This window comes from Abramis brama, assembly GCF_963993115.1.
Source record: "Abramis brama genome assembly, chromosome: 16".
In the NCBI taxonomy this organism is placed as follows: domain Eukaryota; kingdom Metazoa; phylum Chordata; class Actinopteri; order Cypriniformes; family Leuciscidae; genus Abramis; species Abramis brama.
In genome coordinates this window covers 13345628-13363229 of record NC_139978.1, presented here as the reverse complement: position 1 = coordinate 13363229, position 17602 = coordinate 13345628, and the positions used below count along the sequence as shown (strand labels likewise).

The following is a 17602-nucleotide window of genomic DNA, read 5'->3' as shown; positions in this document are numbered from 1 at the left end:
CTCAGAATCGCGTGATACAGCCATGATACAGCCGCATGAGAGAAAAAAGCCATAACTGTGAGATAAAAATTACATTTATTTATGTATTGTTTGTTTGTTGTTTGTTGATTTAGATATGTTTGTGTCTGCGTGAAGACTCATTCCATTCAGTTAACGTAAAGATATTCAAACCAGCACTGTTAATTGGATCCTTTTAAAATCCTTTAAGCTGCTAAAGTCTTCACTGCGGCACAGACAGAGAGGAACACAGTCTACTCTACCACTATGCTAGATAATACAGAATATAAAAAAGATTCAATGCTTTTCGGTGAGCTGCAAGAGGGTCTGCTTCAGATTGGCACTGTGCCTGCACTGAAATCCACACTGAAGATAAAGAAGAAAGTAATAACTGAGGAGTATAAGCTTGCAGGACAAGTGCTCGGGATAGGCATCAATGGCAAGGTCTGGGAAATTTTCCAGAAGAAAAACGGCAAACACTATGCCTTAAAGGTAGCTATCTATTTTGTTCATGTGTATATATATTTGACAGCTTCATACCTAAACTAATACATATTGAAGTGAATGAGGTAAAAAGGGTGAATGTTTCTTCACCAGTGTCAATAATGTTTGTTAAAGTCTTGGTTGTGACTGAATTTGTTACTGTGGATTGATAAGACAAGTCCAAGTCAGTAAATATTGACTTGGCCCTTTTGAGTCCAAGTCAGTAAATATTGAAGTGTTTAACGGTAGGCTAGGCTATGTTTCTACAAGGCTTTTTCTAAAGGGGAATTGGTATTCCTAAAAAACAACAACAAAAATGTTCACACTATAAAAACTAAAGGTACCTCAGATATCTTATTGTGTACTCAAGGAACTTTGAATATTTCAGGTGCCTCAAAACATTTTCCATTAGTTACTGGAGAAGCTATTAACGGTATTTTCAGTTCTCCCAAACGCATGGGATCCATTAAGCACTTAAGCTCGACTTTGTAAGTTCCTCTGAAAAATGGCAAGACATTCTCCAGAGGCTCTGCTAGTGTGGTAATTTGAGGAACCCCATATAAGCTCAATTATCTTTTTATCTTTTTATTTTTTACCCATATTAAATCTTACACTCTTAAAAATAAAGAATCCAAAAGCATTTTTTTTCCACAACAGTGCCGTAGTAGAAGATCCAGTTTGGCATCCTCAAAAAAAAAAAATTCTTAAAAGAACCATAATTTTCTGTGTACAGAACATTTTTAATAATCTATAGAGCTTTTTTCTACTATAAAGAACCTATTGTGCAATGGAAAGCTTCCATTGAGGTTCTTCATTAGAACCATGATGCCACTAGAGAACCTTTATTTTTAAGAGTGTCAAGCCTTGTTTATACCATGGTATTAAGATGCGTTTTGGTTGATCGGATCACAACGCTAAATACAGGTGTAAACAGGGTCTAAAAGATTTTGAGCTTGTCAACCATCTCCAGAGGTAATCTAACATGCATTGTGAATATGCTTTCGTAGTGTAAATGCTCATGTGGTCGAATGGTTTCAAACAGCCACAAGACTCTCCGCCTACTGGCCTAATGCGTGAACGTTTTGAGAAGCATGCTAGCCAGACGGGTTTGAAACTTTGTCGGCTGAAGACCCAATTTTGGTTTGAAGACAAAAATCGTACCAAGCGAAAGCTGCTGCTCTCCGTATGTTTTTCCGTTGTCTCCGGTCACATTAATTTGTAAATTGCGCAAACTTATTTTGTCCATTAGATCGAAAGATCTGAAAAAGCCCATACATTTACACACCCATAAACCCTCCCCTCAAAAACATCAGGACAGAAGTGGTTGAAAGTGGACAAAAGAGAAGGATTAAAACACCAGGTGTAAACGGGAATCTGTCTCCCTCGTCTACTTGTGATCCGATCGACCAAAACGCATCTTAACACCAGGTGTAAATAGGGCTTTTAATCAGGGCAGTAAATACAGAGGGTACATTTTGAGAGAATACAGAATCATTTATATGTGCTGAGTAACATTCATTGCTGAGAGTATAAGTTTATCCACAGATAGAATTCTAGTGACTCTCTGAGGTTGAGATATCAGGACAAACTGCAGGCCCTCCAATTTACCTACAGTAATATGGGTTAAGGATGCTCCAATAAATTCAGTGGAGGCAAATGAGCAAAAATAATCCCATTAGTAATTTAGACTGTGAAGTCGGCTGTTCTTGATGCTCTTCTCTCACTTTCAGATATTGCGGGACACCACTAAGGCTCGACAGGAAGTGGAGCTTCACTGCAGGGCATCAAGCTGCCCACATATCGTTGGAGCTGAAGATGTCTTTGAGAATTACTACCAAGGCAAAAAGTGTTTGCTTCTCGTCATGGAGTGGTAGGGCTTGTTAACACACTTAAATCAAATTGTTATAGTATATTGGTATTATAACAGGCCAGATGAAAGTGCCTTCAGAAATTATTTTTAGAAAGTATTTTAAGATTTCTTTTGTTTTTATTTTGTTTTTGTTTTTTTTTCTCAACAAAATAATCTGAAAATGTATTATTGGACACTAATTGATATTATTGTCACTCTGTAATATTGTTTTTAATTTAATTTTATTTATCCATTTCTAATGCAAGTATATAACATAAATATTAATGAGATTAATGAGTCATAATTAACAGTTATATCAAAATGTTATAATACCAATATACTATTTATAATAAACCAGATTAAAGTATTATAAGAAAGTACTTTTTTTTTTCAAAGAGCCTTAGATTTTTTTGCAAACAATTTGCAAAAAAAAATATATATATATATAATTAGACATTAATTATTATTGTCACTATGAGATATTTTAGCCTGGTATATAAAATATTTTAGGTCTATAACAAACAAAAAAAAATAGATTAATGAATCATGATACTGCATTCCCACTATGTGTTCCTTAAACAGTATGGAGGGGGGAGAACTCTTTCGCCACATTCAGGAACGTGGTGATCAAGCTTTCACTGAAAGAGGTACAGATCCTTTCTTCAAACACATATGCACATTCAACTAAACACATCCCAGTTATTAATTCTGTTTTTCTTTATCCCCCTTTCACTCCACACAATGAGTAGAGGCCTCAGAAATAATGAGAAGCATAGGAGAAGCTGTCGAGTTTCTGCATGGTATTAACATTGCTCACAGAGACCTCAAGGTGAGCTATAGCTATTATTATGCATCAGTAGACTGCATTATATTATACATTACTGTTCAAAAGTTATTACAGTTTTACTGTGTTTTAGGTCGTTTGATCAAGTTTTTATATCTGGTTTACCAAAGTTATTCTTTGAATTTAAAACTTTTTTGATACATGACAGAAAGACGACACATAAACATTGCTGAATGGCTAGTGTTTAAACTCTGGCTGAGGTTCACTATGTTGAAGTATAATTAAGGCATAACTTTATTATACCCACTTTGTAAAATTGCTTGTACCCCTGTGGACATTTGGCATATCCTATGTGTTATGTAATTGTTGAATCCTGCAGTGGATTAAAATTTAAAATGTAATCAGTTAGATTTATTTGACTTTAATTGAACATGGCAATTTAATCACTGCAATAAACCTTGCAAATAATGTAACTAAAGATACATTTTACAACAGATTTATGGAAGAACAGTCATTCTGCAATCTTAGACTTGCTCACTGCTGTAAGCCAAGTGGAAACTCAACATGATCATATAAAAGTGGAACAGTATTTGAGACCATTTAAAACCCCTTCTGAAGATTTCCCCATTTATTACTTGTTGAGTTCTAAAGTGTTAAATTATCAAAGAAGACATTAGAAATTATGTGAGAAATTAGTTTATTGGTTCTAGAACCTAATATACATATATTAAAAGTTAACGATGTAGGGCTTACAGTTACAACACACATCATAAAGCTAAATTCCCACACATATAAACAAATATCTTTTTATATTTTATTTTCAATCATCTCCTAATTGGCAGCCAGAGAATTTACTATACACATCAAAACGGCCGGATGCCCAGCTCAAGCTTACAGACTTCGGATTCGCCAAAGAGACCACGTCCAACAACTGCTTGGCCACCCCGTGCTATACACCTTATTATGTGGGTAAGCAGACAAGTCCGTTTTGAGTTTCATTTGGTATCATAATACAGTGAAATTAAAGCGAATCCTTCTCTTTCAGCCCCAGAGGTGCTTGGTCCAGAGACATATGATAAGTCATGTGACATGTGGTCATTAGGAGTCATCATGTACATCCTGTGAGTGGTAACATTCTGATGGCTATAAAATATCACATCGGTTCTATTATGACAACCATCTGAAGATTTTTAGCATGGTAATGGATATGACAATATTAATGTATTTGGTCTTGGTTGAATAGATCTGCTACGCTGCTGCTGTTGATTATTGCTGTTGTTGTAGATTATTGCTGCTGCAGAGCAAGTACAGGAACTTGCTATTGCCAATACATACGCTGAGTATGTAAGACATACTGCTGCTGCACAAATAGCATATATATAAATTACCCATAGCAGATCTATCTAAACAGGTGGAGCTAGGGAAGGTGGAGGGTTTCGGCAGCAAACACTGCTAACCAGCCATTTAAATGTAGTAAGCAGCAATTTCATTGGCTGCAAATACGACATAAACCAATCAGCTTGTGGCAAGTAGGTAATGCTGTGAACATCATCAGTTTGCATTAAGGACCTATCAGCCTCCGCCATCTAGAGTTTCATGACAGAACTAGTCATTGCTTCATACACTCTTAAAAATAAACGTTCTTTATTGCCATTTATGGTTCCATGAAGAACCTTTAACATCCATGGAACTTTTCCATTAACAAAAAAAAGGTTATTTATAGTGGAAAAAGGTTGTTTATATTATAAAAATGATTTTCACTTGAAGAAAAAATTGTTCTTTTAAGAAATGTTAACTAAAAGTATCTTTGGGGAAGCCAAATTCAAAGTTCTGTCATGAAACTCTAGATGGCGCAGGCTGAGAGGTCCTTAACTCAGTTTGCTAGAAATCACATAATTCTCTACAGAACTGATTGGTTCCTGTTGCATTAGCAGCCAATGAGTTGCAGTGCACTTTCAGCTCCACCTGTGTAGGTCAGCTATGGGTAATTCATGTACATTAAATTGTGCAGAAAGCAGCATGTTTAACATTCTCACAGAAGCGTGTATGTGGATGCATTTGCAGTAGCAAGTCCTGTAATTTCTCTGCAGGAGCAGCAATAACAGCAGCAGCGTAGCAGATCTAGACCAAACATTTTAACATTGTCATATCCATTACCATGCCAAACACTCTGAGAGCCGTCATGATAGAACATGGTTCTTTTATTTGGCATTGCTGCGAAACCCCGCTTTTGGAAGCTTTATTTCTTAGAGTGTATGTTACTGCTCTTTAATTCACAACCAACACATATGCTCTTAGGTTGTGTGGATATCCACCATTCTACTCAAACCACGGCTTAAAACTCTCACCGGGAATGAGAAAACGGATACGGAATGGCCAGTATGAATTTCCAAGCAATGAATGGTCACAGGTGTCAGAGGAAGGTAATTTTATAACATGTATTATGCTGCATTTTGTTCAACATCACAAACATACATTATGCGATAAGACATTTGTCTTCATTCTGCAGCAAAGCAGCTCATTTGCCAACTGCTGAAAACAGATCCTACAGAGAGAATGACCGTCACAGAATTCATGAACCATTCTTGGATCAATGTGAGCATTAGCATATGATTTTTAATCTTTGACTATGCAAAGATCTTGCAGATCAAGAGCACATTTAAGTAAATGGCAATGATTGATACATTATAAATTATGCTCTTATATAAGTTATTTCTACATTTAAAGTTTAGTAAGAATATTTAATTTGTGTGTCTCTCTCTTTCTTTCACTCGGGATCCGTGCAGAAGTCCATGAAGGTTCCTCCAACACATCTGCACACGAGTCGGGTTCTTAAGGAAGAGAGCGATGTCTGGGATAAAGTCAAGGTCTGTTTTCTGTATCATATAATCAAATATGAAAAAAGTTCAAAAGTTTGGGTTTAGTATGAGCATCAGCAAGAATGCTTTAAATTGGTTGAAATTGACAGTAAAGAAATGACTAATTTTGCATAAGATGTTTTTATATATATATATATATATATATATATATATATATATATATATATATATATATATATATATATATGCTGTTCCTTTGAATCCTGAAAAAAAATATAATTTAAATTGTAATGTTTCACAATATTACTGTTTTTACTGAATTCTATATCAAATACTGTAAATACTGAATTGCTGATCATAAGATAATTCTTAACATCTCTTAAATCATTACAAAATCTTACCAACCCCAAACTATTGAACTCTATAGAGCATCAGAATCAATGATCATACTTTGATATGTCTATTGTGTGTGTAAATGCACAGGAAGAGATGACTAACGCCTTAGCAACAATAAGAGTGGACTACGAACAAATAAAGATCAAAGCGATCGAGGACTCGTCCAATCCTCTTCTTATGAAGAGAAGAAAGAAAATGGCAGCTACAATGAAAGAAGCATCAGGACTGTGACAAACAAATACACAAGTGGACACATGCGTAGGTCTTGAACACTTACAATCTGAAAGATCACTTTATTATAATTGGAGAATGAGGGAAAAAACGGACCCTTTAATTTATTCTCTATTTATCATTCAATGTTTGCATTTATAGCCTGAATAATATCTGTGTTAATGTCTGGAAGGATGTTTGAGGTGTTGCAGTAATTCTTATGATTATTTTATGTATATTACCGGTATATGTGTTTTCAGTCAGATTCTTTAAGTTTTGGTTCTTGGAACCCTTTTAATGTCTTTTGTGCACACACAAGTTTGGGATCGGTAAGATTTAAGTTTCTTATGCTCACCAAGGCAAAATATAGTAAAAACCGTAATACTGTGAAATATCATTCATTTAAAATAATTGTTTTCTATTTTAATTTATTGTCAAATTTAATTTGTTCCTATGATGGCAAAAACACAATCTTCCTTGTCACATGATCATTCAGAAATGCTGATTTGGTGCTCAAGAAACATTTATTATTATTATTATCAAGGTTGAAAAAAGTTGAAAAACTGACACACACAAATAATATAATATAATATATTAAGATTCTTTGATATCAATTTTGGTTACACTTTATTTTAAGGTGTACGTGTTACAGTGTAATTTTAAATTTTTAAGGTGTACATGTTACAGTGTAATTATACATTTAGCAAGTACTAAGTAATAATAATTAACTACATGTATACGGTTAGGATTAGGGTTTGGTTTGGTTTAGGATTAATTGCATGTAATTATGCATAATTTATAGTTATTATAGTAACTACATGTAAAACATTTAACAAGGACACTGCAAAATAAAGTGTTCCCGAAATTTCCAAAGAACAGCATTTATTTGAAAAATAAATATGTTGTATCAATATAAATGCCTTTCCTTTCACATTTGATCAAATTAATGTTGCTGAAAAAAGTATTTTTTCTTACTGACTAACTTTTGAAGTGTACTGTATAATCACTGTATTGGTTTATTTCATTGTCGCAGAAAGTCGGCTAAGTATCACATTTCCTTTTACACTGTAGCAAGTCAATACTATTTTTTTGTTTTTTTTAATGTTGTTTGAAAATAGTTTCCAGTTTATCATTTATTCACTTTTTTATCATTCACTTTAACCAAGCATTAATGTTTGTTTTGTAATGTTTGCTGTGCTTGATACACAGGGGAGTGTGTTATGTTATATCCTGCTAACTCATAAACAGCAGCCTAAACCATTACATCACAATATAATACACATCGGTATGCATTATTTAAATCAAGTATGAATTAATCTCAATTAAGCTCAAGAAATGACTGCTGGTTAAACATTCCCTTGTGACAAATGAATGAATGACTAATTGTCTCCATATGAGTACTTTCCCCATTATGTTTGTTCAGCCATCATGATTTAATCAAATGCACCATGGTGTTTTATAAACATAAAAAAAAAAAAACACATACATATGGTTATATAAATATTTCCAAGTATTCTGGGCATTTTTTCATTTGATGGAAATAGTTTGCACATAAAACAATACATTCCATTCATTAAGGCCATTTAAAACGCGTGCAATGGTCCATAATGGGTTCTTAATTTGAACCTTTTGATATTTATGGGTTGCCTGTGCTGTTTTTGTAATTCATACAACAGTGTTTTAGCTTTTACTATTGCTAGCCAGATGTTAACTGCAAGAGATTCAGTTGGAATACGTCGACATGTTCAGTTTTATTGGTTTCATTCAAATCTGTCATGTTTTAACTACAAGGTATTTGAATAGAGTACACAGTATAGTTTAATGTTAAGTAACCCTGTAAAACCACTGTAATTTAAACCAAAGATAAATCCATGCACACAAAGGCTCATCCTGTGTAGGGATAATTATAAGGCAGGGGTCCTGTCCTGACAGAATCTATGAAGCCAGGCTGTTAAAATGCAGATGTTTTGCCTTCTCATACTTGGCACTCGTATTCACAAAGCCTCAGGCACAAAACACAGCATAACATGTTAGTGAGGCATTGGACAAATGTTCACTGTAAAGGCTTTGCACTGAAGGCTCTGGGTTGTGCAACTGTGTCCGATTATTGGCATGTGGTCTACTGTATAAAGTGAGGTACACAATACAAGGTACAGTTAATGTATTTTTTCTTCTGCATGTCTAAATGTATTTCACAATTAGAGCGTGTGTGTAATACAAACATTAATTATGTGCTAGAACAATGTTTTCATTATTTTAACATTTGCATGGAGCATGATTTTTATTTATTTACCCTCTCTCCACCTCTTTTCTCCACTTTTCTCATTCCAAAGCGACTGAAGCACACACAAAATACCAAAAGACTGAAAAACCACAAAGTCTACAAACATAGGTATGTGTTTAATCTTTATTTTAGCAGATATGTGACCCTGGACCACAAAACCAGTCACATGGGTCATTTTTCAGAAATTGAGATTTATACACCACATAAAAGCTGAATAAATAAGCTTTCTATTGATGCATGGTTTGTTAGGATATGACAATATTTGGTCGAGATACAACTATTGAAAATCTGGAATCTGAGGGTGCAAAAAAATCTAAACATTGAGAAAATCTTCTTTAAAGTTCTATATTTATATACAAAAATATATGTTTTATATATTTACGGTAGGAAATTTACAAAATATCTTCATGGAACATGATCTTTCAATGTATTGTTGGCTATTGCCACAAATATACCCGTGCAACTTGTGACTGGTTTTGTGGTCCAGGGTCACATATGTTGGATGAAAACCTATGCATTATGATAAAACTGTTTTTTACTGAAAAAGAGAATTGTTTTTTGTTTGTCCATGCAGTTTATATATAACTTGACTTTAATGGGAATTTATTATTTTTCCTCTCTGAACTTTCTCTCATTTTAATTAAGTACATTTAGTATGCTCTATTAAATTTAAAGGGTAATAATGTTACATGATTATTGCCATTTTCCTCAAGGAAGTTTACTTCTTAAACCGAAAACCTGAAACTTGTAATTTAAAAAAAAACGGTATGATGGAAGAGAAAGTATATATTGTTCTTTCTCATCAACATAAATGTCTTTATGATTTTGATATTATTCATGGGTTTTGAAGAAAGACATGAATCGGTCCCACTCTATCTTAAGTGTCTCTTTAACTACTAACATCAAAATGAATCATTTGATACAATGCACTTATTGTGTACATATTTTTTTTATGGTACTCATATTTAAAAAATATCTGTAATTAATTTCTGTAATTGCATCAGTAATTACACTGTTGACCCTTTCCTTACCCCACCCTTAAACTTAACCATACCACCAAACCTGTACCTAACCTCACCCGTACCTGTAACAGCAAGTGTTTTGCAATATGAACACAATAAGTACATTGTACCTAACAATTTTTTTGATGTACATAATAGTTAAAGACACCTAATACAAAGTATGAATTAGTAAGTCAGTTAGACACATCCATAAAAATATGCTTAATCCATAAACATGTTACACAACACTCCCTCATTGAACCAAATGAATAACACAATACCTGGATTTATCCATCATCATGTCTGTAAACAGTACCGGAGCTTCCTAAGCTTCCCTTAGGCAAAACTCCCCAAAACATTGTGCTTTCTTACAAAGGAAAAAATTAGATCACTTGTGGCATACTTGCCCAGACCTGAGAGAATGTTCATGATGTCTGTTTCGACCAGGACTCTGCTCTGAGAGATATACTGTTAAACATACCACATGCAAATAATGATGATGATTTATTGTAATGATAGTTTATTTTCAAGAAGATTTAAGATGCATGTCTGCTCCTTGAGGCTTGTGAGCAGTAATAATGTTCTTTGAAACTGCTCATATTGAAGCACAAGGAAATGTTATGCGCCTATACTGACTGTATTCGGGTCCCAATTAGGAAATATGGGATTTTATACTTCTGAGCGTTTGTAGAATAAATAAATATTATGACATGAAATGAAAATTATTTGTAATGAACAATTATGAATAATTTATAATGAAACAATACTTATTTAATTATAAAAATGGTAAAACAGTAATGATAGTAATAATAATAATAATATATAATTTAATAACAATTTAAAGAATTTGTATTGAAAAAAAACATGGAATTGATTATGAATCATTTCTAATGATAAACATAAAGTATTTACATATGTATTTGCAACTCTAACTCATGAAATGCGTCTCTATAGCACACATATTATTTATCATGCAATTTAAACGCGATAATTAGTGTTTACGTGCATATGATACGCACTGTAAACCCCTTAAGTAGTGTGGGGTATGTGTGTATTACACGCCATAAAGTGCGTATCATATGCACATGAAAACTGTGTATCATATGCATGTAAAAACTCATTTTCGCGTATTGCACGATAAATACAATGCGTGCTAGAGACACATTTCATGAGATCAGGCTGGTATTTGTGTCTTGACAGGCAACTCGTAGTGACAATGAGAGGCTGGATTTTTCTGCTTTTGCTGGCAAGTCGTGTCGATTTGTCCATGACACAACAGACCAACTCTTTGACCTGGCTAAATTATCTGCGCAACCGAGCCTACAGTCATGGTTATGGCCGTAGCCATAACAATCTCGCCTCTCTAAGTACAGAGGATGAGCCTTCTGTCCTGGACTGCCCTTTGGAGTGCGACTGTCCTTCTACCTACCCCAAAGCAATGTACTGCAACACCCGCAGGCTACAGCACGTGCCGTTCGTACCATCTCATATTAAGTATGTATACTTGCAAAATAACCAGATCACAGGAATCACAAATGGCATCTTTGATAATGCTCCAAATTTAGCTTGGATCTGCATGCACACAAATAAACTGAGCTCTGACAAGATTGCTGACAAAGTCTTCGCTAAACTACCAAACCTTGAGCGCCTCTTTTTACACAACAACAACCTGAGCCGTGTTCCACAGGGTTTACCACGTTCCCTACGAGATCTACACTTGAACCACAACAATATTTCGGTAGTCCCGGGTGACTCTTTCCGTGGAATGAGCAACCTGACGGCCCTGCATCTCCAAATGAACGCCATTGAAGACCTCGGTAACGCACTTGAGGGTCTGCTGTCCTTGACCCTGTTAGACTTGCGAGGGAACCGACTGAAGAAGATTCCAGGAAGTCTGCTGCCAAAGCTGAGCCAACTCTACCTTGAGTACAACCATATATCCAGCATTCCTGCTGACTTCCTGAGCCAACGGCCTGAGCTGCGCTTCGTACGGCTGTCCCACAACCAGCTCACCAATGGAGGAATTCCACCCAACGCTTTCAATGTCAGCACACTTGTGGAACTCGATCTGGCCTTCAACAAGCTGGAGAGGATTCCCACTATCAGCACCAGTCTGGAGAATTTGTATCTCCAGGCCAACAAGATCAAAGGTACAGAAAAAACACCTGGAAATGTTACACATGAGACCATAAGGCATGTCAGAGGCTTATTTCCATGTCTTCTCCTGAAAGTATGAGCCTGTCCTAATGGCATGCTTCAAAACAGCCATTTATTAGAAATGTATATTGCTTATGTGCTTCCATATACAAAAAAGAGAAATGGTGCAATTCAATTCCCAGAATCCAGAATTTCAATTCACCATCCCGCTAGAGCAGTGGTTCTCAAACCTGTCCTGGAGGACCACTAATACTGCACGTTTTCGTTGTCTCCCTAATCAAACACACCGGATTCAACTCATCAGCTCATTATCACATGGGTTAATGAGCTGATGAGTTGAATCAGGTGTGTTTGATTAGGGAGACAACAAAAACGTGCAGTTTTAGTGGTCCTCCAGGACAGGTTTGAGAACCACTGCGCTAGAGGGACGCTTGGCGCTCTTTTTTTATTGCCCTTTTTTACTATCATATATTAGTTATCATAAATTAGGCCTAGGTATCATTCGAAAGCTTACACCCTCAATATTTATCCGTGAAAACCATTTTGAAATCAGACATTGCGTTACCATGGAAACAGTACTTGAATTCCTTTCAGCGGGCTCCTCCTCCTAGTGGGCGGCGTCATGTTTCATATTACAAAATTTGCAAAACTATTTTATAATCAAAACCTTTTCTAATCTTGACAAAACATATGAGTAAAAAAAAACAATCATCAAATATAGAACCTTGAGTCTCAGACCTTTGCAATCAAGTGCCTAAACAAAATCTCATGGGGACTAAATTTTTTTTGTGATATAACTTCACATTTGGAACACAACTTAGCAATGACTTTGATTTTATAGCATTTTTAGATTAAAAATTATTTTGTAAAATATATATTTTGTATAAAATAAAAAATGTTTGGTACAATTTTTACTCTTTTAAGTGCTTTCACTTTCACAGCAATAAAGTGAAATAAAAATGTAAATAAAATATGGATGTGAAAATTTCATCAAATTAACTGTCTCTTGTGATATCAAAGTCGAAGCCAACCTCATTGTAATCCTTCTAGCACATCACATGACAACAGATGAAAACAAAAACAAGTTCCTGCAGGAAACAACGACACATGTAGTAGACAGTGATACACCGTGTCTACACCGGATGCGACAAAGCGACCATTGCAAATCCATTTGCTCTTAGCGATTGGAGTACGTCATAAATAAAACAGTATCAGTTTACTGTAAGGGATTTGTAGACATTTATACATATGATCATTCGAATGCAAATCATTCATGTCCCTATTTAGGCTTTGTTTGTGCTTGGATAAGACAATAACTCACTGCTTTCCCTACATTTCTCAGAATTTTCAGTGAGCAGTTTTTGCAGAGTTGTGGACACAAACAATTACTCTAATCTGCGTGTACTGCGCCTGGATGCCAATGAAATCAGCGCCAAAGACATACCCACTGAAGCTGTACTCTGTCTGCGTCTGGCAACCAACATCGACCTGTAGGCCTGGCAACAAGACATCCACAGTAACCTCTTCTCACATGACCATTGACAACATCTTACAAATGAAGAGTTTAGTTATCATTTGTATTATCTATTTGATTGTCATGTGATTTGGGGGCGTTTTAATAAAGAAATCAGCCTACCAATATCAACAGAACATGTTAGGATAACGATTATGAAACCATTTGATTTATTTAGGCATGAACAAGCCTTTATAATGTGATTTTCTGTTTGCATCCATTTTACTTCTGAATCAGGACAGGAATGTTAAACAATGTTATGAGCAAACATTCTTATAATAATGTTAATAGAACATTTGTTCAGTTATCTGTTTAATAATGTTATCAAGATGTTAGCACAAAAACTTTATTTGTGACCCTGGATCACAAAACCAGTCACAAGTCACACAGGTATATTTGTGGCATTGTATATTTGTATACATGTGGATTTTTATTTTATGCCAAAAATCATTAGGATATTAAGTAAAGATCATGTTCCATTAAGATATTTTGTAATTTCCTACCGTAAATATATAAAACATTTATTTTTGTGAGTGAATGCAGCACAATCGCGAACATAAATGGATTTCGATTTTTTTGCACCCTCAGATTCCAGATTTTCAAATAGTTGGATCTCGGCCAAATATTGTCCTATTCTAACAAACCATACATCAATGCTTATTTATTCAGGTTTCAGATGATGTATACATCTCAATTTCGAAAAAATGGACCATATGACTGGTTTTGTGGTCCAGGGTCACATTTATGCATAATAAAATGATAAAAATGGATTGTTCCCTTACCTTTCGGATAACACTAAAAAAACTAAACGTTTAGAGAACTTTAATAGATAACTTTTTCAAAACTTAATGGCAGCGTTAGCAAAATTTTCTTAGAACATATTTTTTTGTTAGCTGGTTAGTTGCATGAAGTCAGTGTACTTGGCTACTGGGTGCAAGAGACATATGATTTTTTTTTATTATTATTTTAAAATATATTTGATAGTTAACAGTGTGTATCTTTTAGTAAATGCATGGTACAACTAATGGTGTTCGTTGGGAAACTCTGGGTCTTTGCTTTGTAATTATACATCACGATTTCTGGCAGTGGAACAATAAAGTATGCCTGAAAATTAATGCATGCATTGCATTGAGATCACCATTTGAGAAGTTAATGAGGATTACCAAAAAAATGTGTGAAAACTGAGGAAAGTTAAACATCTAGAAGTTCATTAGAATGTTATGAAGACCTTGAGAAGCTCTTTACATACCATCTGGATCCACAACAGTATATACACACTGTACAACCTGATCAAAGCTTGCATCACTGCCATTGTCATTTATCTAATAACAATAAAAACCATGATAAATAATAGGGGATTTCTTAAAAAAACAAAAACAAAAACAAAAAAAAACAAGAGGAATATAATGTAAAAACCTTGTCCTGTCACAGTACATCTATGTTTATAGTGATGCATTGTTGCTTGGGAATTAATCAGATGAACTTTAACGTTTCCCCCTGAGAATGTGCAAATCCCAGTCATATTCATTAGGCTTAATAAACAGCCTTGACCTTCAGAGAGAGCTAAAGGGAGCTAGATCTGCAAGGACAGTGTTTACATTAATTTCTGGAGATGAGTTTGTCACATACTGCCCAAAGGAGATGATGAAATGTCAACATAACCTGGCAAAACATGAACATTCAGTTTAAGTCTTGCACTGGGGTCTCTGAGCAGTCACTCCAATGAGAGCTACTTCACCCAACCATTCAGTTCCAATCCCTATAAACCTTTTGAATTTGATTTGAAGTCAACATTTAAAGTCAGTGTAACTGAAAATCTGTGTGTGACATCAAAACTGCAGTCCACCATTACTAAACATCTAATTTGACAGAAACAGAGCAAATGTGCATTAAATAAATATCAAAAATCTTAAAGTGCAGAGCTTGTATACACATAACCAAAATAAATAAATATAGTTGAATAAAAATACTTACTGGTATGTGTTTGTTTGGCTATCAAGGAAGTGCAAAAATGTGAATAATTCTTGAATACATTTGCTTGTGCCTCAGAGAAAAACAAAACTAAAAGGTAATCCATATATACATATTTATGCAATATATATTTAACCACTGGAGATTCTTAACTCGGTAAACCTGACATTAAATAATAGTCAGAATTTTTATTTTTTTATTTTATTGAACCTTTAGACAAAATGTTTAAAATAAGAAACTAAAGTTTGCATTTGTGTTTTTGTTGCATATCATATATCATATAAAGAAAGATACATCAGGCTTTTATGGCTCATACAGTATGATATAGGAGAATATGGAGCTCATATTTGAGGAGGGAAAAAAACACCTCAGATTTGCCCAAAACTGAGCAAAAATATAACATTTTCTATTGTGGGGGGCAAAACATGTAATGCAATGCAATACAGTGATTGTTGAGAGATGTACTATAAACATTCTGTCAGGTTTTTGTAGACAGAACCCAAACACAGAACAACCAGCAAGCTAAAAAAATTTACAAAATTGTAAAAGCAACACACAAAAAAACAAAAAATGATAAAACATAACAGGGAAAAATGGGTGGAAGATTCCAGAGTCAAGACTTGGGAAGCAACCAGCAATGGGAAGTACGAGTACACTCTAAAAAAAAATATGTGGCTTAGTAAATATTACTGTAATATTAACTTTATTAACTTAATAAAATCACTGAAAGAATTTAGTATTTGACTAACCAATTATTTATTTATAATACACTTAATATATTTGTGAAATTTCTATCAAAATATTTGAGAATGGAGAATTAAACTGATCTGTTTCAAGAAACAAAAATATTACTTAATTTAAATCAATATTATTAATATATTTAACACACTCTTAAGAAATTGAGCAAGTTTACTCAATTAAAACAATGCACCCCTCCCCCACCCTCTGACTTGACAACAACTCAATGGTTGTGTGAGCGCGGGCTGTTTGAACTCTCCAGTCTCCAGAACAGTTCTCTCTTCTCAGCGTTGCAGATTGGTGCATTTCCTCTGTGAAACTTAGGTTTGTGTATGTTTTATTTTATTTATAAAATCATTACTGTGCTTTAAATCATTTTATTTATTTATTTAATGCAAAACAACATACAGAGGCGTAATGTGACAGCTAAACGAGAGTCGCGCCTGTCTTTTCGCTTGATTGCATAAAACACATGACTTTATTCCTAATGATAATGAATATAATTAATTTGGATGATAAAATGTCCTCAGAACTGTGCACTGTTGTTTATTGGCAGGTAATGGAGCCAGTCGCTCGCAGCATCTTTCGGCTATGAGTGAAACGCAGGACGGCGGTCTGAAGTTCGAAGTTCACCGCAGAGCACAAGTCCGGCACGAGAACCAGCGCTGATCCGGTGGAAATTGGTTAACAGACTGGTTGATTACACTTGAATTAGGCTACCTGAATGTTTACATGTTTCATTTTTACTTCTAAAATGTTTGTTAGATGAGTTTAAATGTAGACAAATGTTAAAACAAAAAGTGTAAAATATGCTGTATTGCTGTACTCATCGACAATAAAGGCCAATATTATACTGGTGGTTGTATGGAATAATATTTTACAAACAGTTAATATTACTCATAAATATTGGTTTTTAAATGTTTAAATGTTAAATTATTTCTACTCACTTTTATTTAATGTACCAGATGCAGTTACTCAGATTTACTTTTTTTTTTTTAGTTGCATTTACTCAATTCATACAGTATATTTCATTGATTTCTTAGCTTTAAAATTGACAAAAAAAATTTGTGTAAAAATGTTTCACCAAAAAAATGTAGTAAATCATAGTTAAACTTTTTAGAGTGTAGAGAAACAAAACAAACCAGCACAGGACAGAAAACACAAAAGGAATAAGTAGGGAAGTAAATGAGGAGATAATAAGGGAGGACAGGTAGTAAATGAACCAATAAACAGGTTACAAGAAGGGTATGGTAAAGACAATAGACAACTGAGCACATGGCACATAGAAACAAACAAAACAAAGCCATGAGCTCACACAAACATGCAGCCAATAAGAGCTCTGACTGCATGTCCACACAAAACATAAAAACATATGGCCGATTGTCGGGATGCTTTTACAA

The 17602-nt window shown here is 34.5% G+C and overlaps 2 protein-coding genes across 3 annotated transcripts; both read left to right on the top strand.

Annotated features, from left to right (window-relative positions):
* Positions 1 to 199: 199 nt before the first annotated feature.
* mapkapk2b (MAPK activated protein kinase 2b) lies at positions 200 to 7998 on the top strand. Its single transcript, XM_084138653.1, has 10 exons — positions 200 to 489; positions 2211 to 2350; positions 2912 to 2976; positions 3079 to 3158; positions 3956 to 4082; positions 4159 to 4234; positions 5412 to 5536; positions 5623 to 5708; positions 5900 to 5980; positions 6416 to 7998. The coding sequence occupies exons 1-10, from the start codon at positions 265 to 267 to the stop codon at positions 6557 to 6559; spliced, it is 1149 nt and encodes a 382-aa protein (XP_083994779.1). The 5' UTR covers positions 200 to 264; the 3' UTR covers positions 6560 to 7998.
* A 595-nt stretch (positions 7999 to 8593) lies between these two features.
* On the top strand, positions 8594 to 16021 carry fmodb (fibromodulin b). Of its 2 annotated transcripts, XM_084138652.1 has the most exons (4): positions 8594 to 8688; positions 8872 to 8930; positions 11024 to 11973; positions 13323 to 16021. In XM_084138652.1, the coding sequence occupies exons 3-4, from the start codon at positions 11040 to 11042 to the stop codon at positions 13472 to 13474; spliced, it is 1086 nt and encodes a 361-aa protein (XP_083994778.1). In that variant the 5' UTR covers positions 8594 to 8688; positions 8872 to 8930; positions 11024 to 11039; the 3' UTR covers positions 13475 to 16021. The 2 variants fall into 2 exon arrangements, with proteins under 2 accessions (XP_083994778.1, XP_083994777.1); XM_084138651.1 differs by having other exon boundaries at positions 8597 to 8930.
* Positions 16022 to 17602: the final 1581 nt, after the last annotated feature.

Bases quoted from the DNA above. Each gene is read 5' to 3' on its own strand.
- mapkapk2b (XM_084138653.1), top strand. From the start codon at position 265: ATGCTAGATAATACAGAATATAAAAAAGATTCAATGCTTTTCGGTGAG. The intron at 5,537-5,622 runs GTAATTTTATAA...TTCATTCTGCAG, and splicing joins GTCACAGGTGTCAGAGGAAG to CAAAGCAGCTCATTTGCCAA. The intron at 5,709-5,899 runs GTGAGCATTAGC...GGATCCGTGCAG, and splicing joins TGAACCATTCTTGGATCAAT to AAGTCCATGAAGGTTCCTCC.
- fmodb (XM_084138651.1), top strand. From the start codon at position 8,698: ATGTATTTTTTCTTCTGCATGTCTAAATGTATTTCACAATTAGAGCGT. The intron at 8,931-11,023 runs GTATGTGTTTAA...GTGTCTTGACAG, and splicing joins CACAAAGTCTACAAACATAG to GCAACTCGTAGTGACAATGA. The intron at 11,974-13,322 runs GTACAGAAAAAA...TACATTTCTCAG, and splicing joins CCAGGCCAACAAGATCAAAG to AATTTTCAGTGAGCAGTTTT.